General features: G+C 36.5%; 1 protein-coding gene across 3 annotated transcripts in view; it reads left to right on the plus strand.

The window, feature by feature from the left end:
- The window catches only part of LOC132102775 (Golgi-associated kinase 1A-like), a 39,823-nt gene extending 29,306 nt beyond the window's left edge, over positions 1–10,517 (plus strand). Inside the window, exons 3-6 of one of the 3 annotated variants that reach the window (XM_059507409.1) lie at positions 7,518–7,640; positions 9,277–9,380; positions 9,522–9,577; positions 9,685–9,819. In XM_059507409.1, the coding sequence (XP_059363392.1) occupies positions 7,518–7,640; positions 9,277–9,380; positions 9,522–9,567 (273 nt within the window). In that variant the 3' untranslated portion in view covers positions 9,568–9,577; positions 9,685–9,819. Of the gene's footprint in view, positions 1–7,517; positions 7,641–9,276; positions 9,381–9,521; positions 9,578–9,684 lie in introns of all 3 variants that reach the window. The other 2 variants (XM_059507410.1, XM_059507408.1) reach the window with 2 other exon arrangements.
- The last annotated feature ends 336 nt before the right edge of the window (positions 10,518–10,853 follow it).

Raw genomic sequence — 10,853 nt, forward strand, 5'->3', positions numbered from 1 at the left:
AATTCTGAGGAGCACATTAGAATTGTGAGTCAGTATCGCCTCATTAGCAAGTTTAGAAGATATATTTTGCACTTTCTTCTTTTCTTCCTCTTTACTTTTTGCTCCCCATAGCTGCACTGTTTTTTTTTTCAAGAATCACAGTTGTCATGGTGATAATTAAAATTGTGAAAATAGGTAACGTTTTGAACATAGGTAATTGCATGAATCCTTTCTAATAAACAGGTTGAAATTGACAGGGTGAAACTTCCTTTGTAATTTTATGATTTTAGTATAATCTTTACAAATCAAATAACACACTGAAATTAAATCTTGGCAGTTGCATTAAATGCTGCTCTTGAGATGTATTGTAACTCCTAGTTATAATAGTTGGCTGAAGATTTTAAAGAAACAGTTCACCAAAAAATTTAAATGTAATGCACATTGTTTTTTTTATCAGAAGAGATTTTAAATAAAAATAAAAATAGCATTACATCACTTCCGCACCAGTGCAGTGAATGGGTGCCGTCAGAATGAGAGTCCGAACAGCTGATAAAAGCATTACAATAATCCACAAAACTCCTATCAGTTAATGTCTTGTGAAGTGAAAAGATACATGTTTCTAAAGCTACATGCCAGCTCACCAAGGTTTAGCAAATTAGAATTTCTGAGTAAACTATTTATTTAAATAGCTTTTACTGCTTGGGAGCTATCCTTGGCATTTGTTTAACTAATTTTGCGTGATGAGCACCTCTTTAACACAGAATATTTATAAATTTTTAAGAGGACCATTTTACATATAATTTACAGCACTGCAAGACTTCAACCATCTTCCTTCTTTATTAAAAACTAGACCAAATCATGTGTAAAAAAAAAATAATAATAATAATTAGATGGCAGACATATTGTAGACTAATGTTGCGTGCCCAAGAATATGTAATTGCAAGTGCTCATGAATGTGCTTCATGAATTTCTGAAAATAATCAATGCGTGTAAAATCTGTGCACTGTGGAAAAGTGGGAGGATGAATGGACCATGAATAATACATTAGATCTTTGAAAAGTCAATATCTGTAACATGGCCAACAGCTAATACCTTTGTACTGATCTGGTGAAATCGCTGACTGGGACCCTTGAACACTTGTTCCTCTCTATTCATTTAGCATCTCTGATGGAACTGATGTGAAACCTCACACCCTTAAGCACCGAACAGTGTGAAGGACACACTCACTGTCACCATAGGAAACACAAGTCCTTCTGTGTGGCGCTCTGAAATGTAGATCAGTGGTCCTCAACTGGTGGGCCACATGTCTGGCCAGATAGGACCACAGATGGCAGGAAATAAGATAATGCAGATAAATCAATGCAACTAACCATATAATCAAGCATAGTTATAAGACAGCAAGTTAAATATGTTAAACAGCATTTGGTGTGAGGGGAAAAAGCCCTTTTTTTGTTGCTGATGTCCAAACCAATACATTTCACATTGGATTCATTTTTAAAATGCAAATGTGCATTTACCTGTATAAAACCACTTGGTTTGGAAGTGACCCGAGTAAGTGATGCTTCATACACTATTGACAACAGATGTGGACCTACTTTGCCAGTGAAATCTCACTAAAGTTTCACTAATGTGTCTGTACCTTTATATTATCATCATATTAACAAGATGTTATGGGCAAAAAAAGTATATTTTGTCCATTGTCTAGTTTAGCGATAGTTCAGCTTTCTGTTGGTCAACGTAGCTTATTCACATGACCAAAATAGTAACTAGTAACTTCTAGAACTTCTTAATAGTCCATTACTTTTTTAGGCATAGGAATCATAGTTGGATTTAAATTAACCACTGTTCATAGAGTGCTGTATCCAAGCATAATAACATAAAGTTGAGTGGAAGGAAAATTATTTATTTTGTTGAGATTATTGGTGGGTTTTTGTTAAATGTGAGCCTAAATCATCACAATTAAAAGAACCAAAGACTTAAACTGCTTCAGTCTGTCAGAATTTATTCAGTCAGATTTCTTCAGTCAGAATTTATTTAATATAAAAATTTCACAATTTGAGTTGAATTACTGAAATGAACTTTTCCATGACATTAAAATTTATTAAGATGCACCTGTAATTATATACACTGTACATTACTATTGCATCCTGTTAATGTACAACAAAACTGAGGTGCAAACATCTGCCACTACATAGACTATAGCCTATTATTATATCTAATGACAATTATATCCAATGGCAATTTACACATATTGCATAGAAAACACATAGTGTAAATAGAATTTATTGCTATTTTTACTTGTTTTAAATGGTGCATCTCTAAAATACTTTCTTTTGTCAATTAGTGTAAACAACATCTAAAATATGCTGCTTACACACTGCAAATTGCTGCTGCCTTCTATACCGTACATGCAAGCTTTATATACTTGTAATGGACTAGCGAAAACTTAATATTAAACAATTAGCTATATCAATACCATACCAATGATTTTATGGACTCTTGAACTTGCACATATTATTACTGTTGAATTAATTCCATAATGCTGTTTCTCACTGTAACGTAAATTATGCTTTAAAGCAAAAATTTGTACTATAGTTAATGGTCCAAAAACATTATTTATTTTAAAGAACTTTTACTGCATTAGGATTTTTAAATGACACTTTAAATTCGCATCACCATATAAATGACATGGTTAATGGTAAAAAAAAAAAAAAAAGAAAGGTACTAAAATGCCCTAAATTTGTATTGCATTAGACTGTTACCTCTGGTATAGTCCTTAGTTTTAATACATCCTATATAGTGGTGAAATATGGGCATGTAAAAAAATAAAATAAAATTACAATAAAAAAATAAAGTTAAATAAAGTTAAAAAAAGCAGCTCAAGCCACATGGCAGATGCAAAGTGCAAACCAGTGAAGTAAACAAACAGTGCAGATAAAGTGATTGTAGTGCAAAAGAGCTTATTCAGTCTGATTAAAGTGACAAAAAACTCAGAGAGCAATTTTTTATTTAAACTGACTGAAGAAGTAGTTGAATGAGGTAGTGAGCGGACCATTGCTACAGAAAGTGTCTGGTGCAGGTCACAGTTTGTTTGTGGGGTGGGGGGAATTGTGGGTTGGAAGTGGAAGGACCTGGGGATGTGGGAGTTGGGGGGGAGGTAAAGAGGGGAGAGGGTTCAGAGTTCATTGGTGCACCTGGGGCAAAAGTGGGGAGGGGGGATCAGGGTTGGGAGGGAGTTCAGCTTCCTGACACCCTGATGAATTAAGCTATCCTTCAGTCTGCTGGTCCTGGCCTGGAGACTCCACAGTACCTGATGGCAGCAGAGTGAAGAAGCTGTGTGGTGGGTGAGTGGGATCTCCTGCAATGCAGAGGGTTTTGCGGGTGAGACAGGTCCCATAAATGTCCTGGAGGGAGGGAAGAGAAACACCACCGATCTTCTCAGCTCCTCTTACTATGCATTGAAGTGACTTGCGGTAGGACACGTTGCAGGTGTCATATGACACAGTAATGCATCTAGTCAGGATGCTCTCGATGGTGCCTCTGTATAAGGTGCACATGATGGGGGCGGGGGCTCTGGCTCTTCTCAGTTTGTGGAGAAAGTAGAGATGCTGCTGTACTTTCTTGGCCAGTGCTGCAGTGTTGTCAGTCCAGAAGAGGTCCTCTGTGATGTGCATACTCAGGAACTTGGTGCTACTCACTCTTTCCACAGTCGCACCATTGATGGTCAAAGGAACATGTTGAGTGTGCACTCTCCTTCATCTTCTCCACATTGAGAGAGAGATTGTTGTCACTGCATCACACGGCCATGTGGCTGACCTCGTCCTGTAGTTTGACTCATCTCTGTTGCTAATGGGACCCACTACAGTTGTGTCATCTGCACAACTTAAAGAACAGGCTGGAGTTGTGTGATGGTGTGCAGTTGAGTCAGCAGAGTGAAAAGGAGGGGGCTCAGCACACATACTTGGAAGTTCCCAGTGTTCATTTAGTGTGATGGTGCTAGATGTGTTGCTGCCGACCGTACAGCCTGAGGTCATCTAGTCAGAAAGTCCAACAGCCAGTTGCACAGCGAAGTGTTGAGCCCCAGCTGTACCAGTTTGTGAATGATCTGTTGAGGTATGATAGTGTTGAATACTGAACTGAAGTCTATCTACATCATTCTGACATATGAGACTTTTTTTGTCTAGATGTGTTTGAGTGCAATAGGGTCATCGGTCAAGTGGTTAGACCGATATGCAAACTGGAAGGGGTCTAGGGAGGGGGGAGCCCAGACTTGATATGTTGCATGACTAGCTGTTCAACGCACTTCATGAGAATAGGAGTAATTGCAACTGGTAATCATTGAAGCAGGATGGAGACGGCTTCTTCAGGACTGGAATGATGGTGGTAGTTTTGAAGCATGTGGGGACAACAGTCTTAGTGAGATGCTGAAAATGTCTGTGAAGACATCAGTGAGTTCCACTGCACTGTCTCTCAGTACATGCCCAGGAATGTTGTCAGGACCTGGAGTTTTGCGTCCGTTGATCCTGCTGAGGGATCTCCTCACGCTGTCCAGGGATAGCATCATCACCTGGTCACTGGGAGGAGGTGGAATCTTCTGTACAGTGCTGCTGTTTTGTGCATTTCCTTTGTGCTAATTTTGTTGTGCTGCAACGATTTCGTTGTGTTTTAGCTTATTTCAATTTGTGACAGAACTCATTAAAAGAGAACACACCAAACAGTATGGTCTTGACAGCACACTGAAAATCCTAATTTAAATCTGAATTATCTATACTGTTAACCTATCAGAACTTGTAAATGACATCAACTGATCATCCATATGACTATTAGTACTAGTGTTTCTCTGTTTTAATTTAGGTTAAGTCTGCACTTAATTTTCTTTTGCCCTTGGTAGTGTGGTGAACTCTATCTTCGTAAACTGTCAATGGGTTGAACATCAAATTTGACTCCTGGTCTGCACTGATCATATTTGAGTTTCACTGACCATATTTATCTCTCTATGGGGTTTAACTGTAAATTTCCTTGCTTCTTTTTGTAATGGGACTCACTTTATAGAACCAAATGCAAGCTTTATTACACAGCATACGTGGTCAAAACAGGCAAGGTCAAAACCCAGCAAACAAAAATCCAAATGAACAGTCCATGGTCGAAATCCAAATCAACAGTTCAAAGTACAAAACCATGAAACAAGGCAATGGCAAATGAAAAAAAAAAAAAAAACTCTTGGCACAGTCTGCAACAGCTAAACAATAATTCACCATGTGAGTCAGAATGTGTGAAACTTAATAGTCCTAAACTTGACCAGTCCTTCTAAGTGGAAACAGCTGTGCACGCAATTAGTTCCTAGCATGGGGTGTTATGGGAGATCGTGAAACAATAGTACAGGTAAATTATAGAGTGCCCTTTAGAGGAGCACATACAGTAGGCACTCCAGTAGGAGATTGTGACACTATCACATTTTAAAAGTTTTACACAAATTGTGTTAACGGCAGGTCAAGTGCTGCTGTCATTAAAGAAAATTCTGAAAAACATGCTATTTTATTTATTTATTTATTTATTTATTTTACTCAAGTTATTTTACTGAATATTAAAAATATAATTTGTAATTACTATATTTTTGTTTAATAAAATGCTAAAAATGACTGTATACCAGTATGTATAAAGGCACTGCATAAACCCAACATAACTCAAACCAGTGGCAAAGATGATTTCATTAGTTTCTGAACAAAAGGTCAGATTAATCAGAATATTCAGGGGCTGTGACATGGAAATGTCTTCAACAGAAATGCTCTGTGGCATTCACCATGGTTCACTACTGGGCTAGAGCATTACGTAAGCGAGCCCTAAGGTTATCACAGTGCTGGCTGTTTGAGGAAAGAGAGCACAGATTTGAGTGCGATGTGTGGCAAGAACACAATGTGTGTCACTGCCAACTGACAGCAGCTGTCACAGACACTGAACTGATGTTAAAAATATTAGTATTTTTAGTATTAAATCAGCATGCAGACAAGTGACATAAACATTTTGTAGCTATTTTTAACGCATTTATATATCCCATGAAACACAACAGATGTTTAGCAGAATGTTTAAGGAGCTCTTTTCCATACAAAAACTAATGGTCATTTACACTTTAAAGGTCCAAAATAAATAAATAAATTATTTATTTATTTAAATATGTGATATTGAGAAATCTAAGTGTTACCATAGAGTATGTGGTTGAAAATGTGAGTGTTCTGAATTTAGTTTTGTGTGATGAACAGACTGAAACATAAGCTGTTATTGATATTGAATCTTCCTCTTTATGCCAGTTCTCAAATCTCTTTTGCCCTTGCATCATGTCAGGTTTAACACAAATAAGACAAGCACCATAGAATTTAAAAAGTAAATAATGACAAAATGTTGATGGCCTTTATTACCCATCATATCCATTTACAGTGGATCTCTGTTGTTCTAAAATCAGACGCGGTTCACTTTACAGTGTGAAATATAGCAATGGTGTGTCAGTATGGCCTGTGGGGTTTGAGAGGTAGGGAAGGTGTTCTAACTAGGAATGAGCTGTTAAAACACTTACCGTACCACAGGGTCACATCTCACCTTAACTTCTCACCAACAGTCTTTTTCTTCTTACCAACAGTCCCAGGACACATTGGAACCAAATGTGTTAAATGTTCTTGTTAGAGGAGTAATGCAGTTAAATGTTACGAGAAAAAAATCAACCACAGTATTTTCGCTGGACTCTCTCTGCTTTGAAAGTTTAGTCACTTATTGCCTTTATAAATTACAAATTTGTTTGAAAACAGTAAGGTAAGTAAGTAACCCTGAGTACTCAAGCTGTGCAATATTTTACACTGTAAACTGCATTCATATTCTTATTTACATATTCATGAGATTGATAAAAATAACTAGATATTTTGTATGAGATGCAAATATTTAACACTGTAATTTTGCTGGTATGAAACATGCAAGGATGATGGCATGGAGAACCAGTTGCAGTTTATTTTCAATGACTATGGGCTTGACTAGAAAATAATGACATGCGACATCTTAATATACTTAAATACATGACAAAGTAACAACCACGAGGGCTTAAAAACAAGACTTTATGGTAATCACATGATGTAAACAACCAATGACGAAACTGAATTGCTAAACAAAATGAACATGAACCAATGAGAGAACAGAATTAATAATGAGACAGCAAGACCATGAACCAATGAAAACATGACATGAGCAACAAGCAGGAATAGGATGTCACATGACATGAAACAGAAGAAACATAACTGAAACCAAAGTAGAAGACCTGCCATAAAAAAAAGAAAAAGAAAAAAACGTTGACTAGACCTGAACTGAAATCATGTAGCATGAACAAATACAAGCTGTTCAAACTAACCCCTGTTCAAAAAACGTGTGAAGCATGACTTTACCCAGGTTTAAATCGTAAGTGGTTTGAAAATTTTTGAAAGCCTATTTGTGAATGTCTATTGACATATGAATTTGTTTTGTTTTTTTTAAACATGTGATTAATTTGTTGTTTTCTCCAGGTGAATGACAGATTAGACCGGTCTTGCTGTGGTTTCAGACCAGACCCATCAGAACTCTGTGTAGAAAACCTTCTGCATGTCAAATGTGGAAACCCAAAGGACTTAAATTTGGTGCACATCTTGGTAAAGGAAATATTGGTGATATTTCTCAGATCTTCCAATAAAAAAATGTCAATAAACAACATCCTCATTCAAGTCCCACCCTTATAGTCCCTAGTTACCTCCCAGTTGTAGAGTAAAGGGTCCCATATTTTATATAACTAAAATGGTAATAAATATAAATAAAAAAAAACATCAAGGGCACAAGATCCAGCGCAATTGTAATTTTTTTGTATTTTTACATAACTGCTTGAAAATCCATTACAGCAATACAGTGGAATACAATGAATAACAAAATATTGAGCAGATGAAACTTGTAAGACCCATAATGATAAATATGATATGGGATGAACCCTTATTTTTATCTGTTTAAAATGTTTAAATCTGACCTTGCAGTGTTCTTTGCTCTATTATGTAGATGTTTCTATTTAGTTAGGTATTAGCGTCAGTTAAATTATAAAGTATCCTTAAAATGATCAGTACACCATTTGACTTTGAAGAGAGTAAACATGCATAAATAATGACACTATGGCATCAGTGTAACTTTAAGCAATTGCCTTTTTCCTCAAGTTGTACTTACTGATAATGACAAGGTCACATAGCTGGAAAGTATTCATTTTCTACCAGGAGAGTGTAGAGATTTTTTTCCCCTTTAATCCGGCTTCCCAGTATCAAAAGCAATAACTTTCCAACAGCTCTCAAGATCTACGTGAGGTTTGAGATCACTCTCAAACTGTGAGTTAGAAACCCAACTAAATAATGTGAGGGCAGCTAAAATAAGTCAAGCCAATCAGTTTCCATGGGAGCCTTTAGATTGGTTCTATAGTCAATATCTGATAGTGTTAAGAGAGCTGGTGAAATGGAGCTCCAGTGTAGATGTAGTTTAGGTTTTTGGACCCATTCTGCAAAAGTCATCTGTTTTAATATTGCTTGCTCACAAAAAAAAAATTCCACAATTTCAGAAATATCTCCCTGTTGCTTAGAAAACCTTACAGAGCCCACTGCAGCTAGTATAATTCATACAAACTGTTTCTTTTGTTAACCCTAACATTAAACATGCATACGAACTGAAAAAAAAAATACATTGTATTTATGTTATTAAATGCAATTCTAATATTTTTGAGGTGTGACTTAACCACTTCAGCTGTTATTTTGATTTTTTGAGAATTAGGCATATGCAATATTGGACCCACCGGTGGGTCCCCAGAGTTGATGCGGTTAAAGGGTTAGTTCACCCAGAAATGAAAGTTCTCTCATATCCTCATTTTGTTCCAACTCCATAAGGCTTTTGTTCATCTTCAAAACACAAAAATAAATTTTTAATGAAACATGAGATATTATTGTCCCTCCATTGAACAAGGAACCAAAACTTTGGTGATCCTTTAAAAAGTTCATAAAGACATTGTAAATTTATATGATGGACAGATTTAATTTAGGATTTTAATCACATAAATGTTGATTAAGACTCATCACATATGGTAAGAGGAAGCTCAAATGTGCTTGCTTGACCAAAAGAACCAAGAGGTTTGTTCTCCCGTATAACATCAGCATGTTTGAGCTTCTGAAAATTCTTATTATTGGTGGAACTAACCAATTAAATGTCTAAATGTTTCCAAATACATAATAGAAATAAGCATGAATCTAATCCCTCTATTTATAGGTTCAGAAGACAGAACCATCCAGACTGGTTTTTATTGACAATGCAGGAAGACCTCATCAACCACAGGACAACCTCAACTTCAGACTGCTTGAAGGTATTGATGAGTAAGTATTAATATTTGTGAATATTTATCTAGACTTACAATATTTATACTATCTTATACTGGCCCAGTGGTAAAAAATGTGGACTTTTAACTATTAAAAGTTTGAACTGTGACTTCTTAACACTGTGCCTTTGAATAACAGACTTGCTGACCCAAGTCCATTTGGATACAAGTGCCAACTGAATTAGAAGCAGACAAGTTATGTTTACAAATACAAATTTCAGAATAAGGATTCTGTTCTCAAGGAAATAAGACTGATCAACATACAAAACAGTTAGTGTAACAGTGTATTTGTTGATTGGCAGGTTTCCAGAGCGGGCCGTTTCAGTGCTGCAATCAGGATGTCTGGAGAGGATGCTCCTTCGTTCCCTGTCTGTGGATCGGGAATTCTGGGTGAGCAGAGGAAAAGCGTCCGGACTCAAATCTATCATCCGGCACGTAGAGCAAAGAGCCAAGGCCCTCCTCCAGTATATACAAAAGAAGAAAGTGCGACTCAGCAGAGATCTTTAACTTTCACATGAAGAGATTCTCTTATATTGTAAAAATAATTACTGAATTCTTAGAAGACAAAAATGTTAATGGAAATATTTTGCTTTGATTTTAATCATCCTGTTTCATTTATGCAATTTTGTTCATTAAGTCTTGTTTTGTTGTGCTGTTTAGAAAGTCATGCAAACTATGCAAGACAGCTAAAATGAGAAGCGCTGGTGCATTTTGCATGTATTTATGAGTCGATTTCCTTAATCAGGGTTGACAATCCTTGAACTGTGATTAAGTGATACTTATAGTGTCTGAGAGAAGACACTCCAGATGGTCATTTGCAAAGCAGGACTCATGCAGAGGCCCATCACTGTGAAGAGACTTAGACTATGTGCTAACCAGACATAATGCAATAAGATTTCAACAACAAGCAATTTGTCTTTCTATGTTGAATGTTAATGTGCTGTCGATGGCACACAGTTGCAGTCAATTAGAATATATGTAATATTTAATGTACAGTTATGAGGAGTGAAATTTTGGTCTAATGATGTTTCATATAGTGGGTGGCTGATGTCGCACAATCTGTCGCTTATTTATTTTGTGGTCACGCCTGAACTGGACAAAACCAGAATTTACATGGAAGAAATTAAGCTTTGTATGTCAAGTCTTCCTGTGGTGCTTTAAGAAAGGGTAACTGCAGCTGTAAATTCAATATGAAGCTAAGCTAACAAAGCTTTCAAACTATTTTTCTTGTACAGTGTCTTTAAAACGGCGAAAACAAAAGAATTGTGGTGTACAGGCTAAATCTTTAATGAAGGCTGCTATACTAGAATAGATGCTGAGGACTATGAAACTGTGGTGCAGAGTGAACCTGAGCCCTCTCTACTTAACTCATGCTGTGCACAACTGCAAAATTTAAAATAATCGAAGACATTCAGCAGATATCAGTTCCTGAAATCAAATGAAAAGGGGCTGAAGAAGAGTTTAGAGTGGC

This window comes from Carassius carassius, chromosome 24 (genome assembly GCF_963082965.1).
Source record: "Carassius carassius chromosome 24, fCarCar2.1, whole genome shotgun sequence".
Taxonomy (NCBI): Eukaryota; Metazoa; Chordata; class Actinopteri; order Cypriniformes; family Cyprinidae; genus Carassius; species Carassius carassius.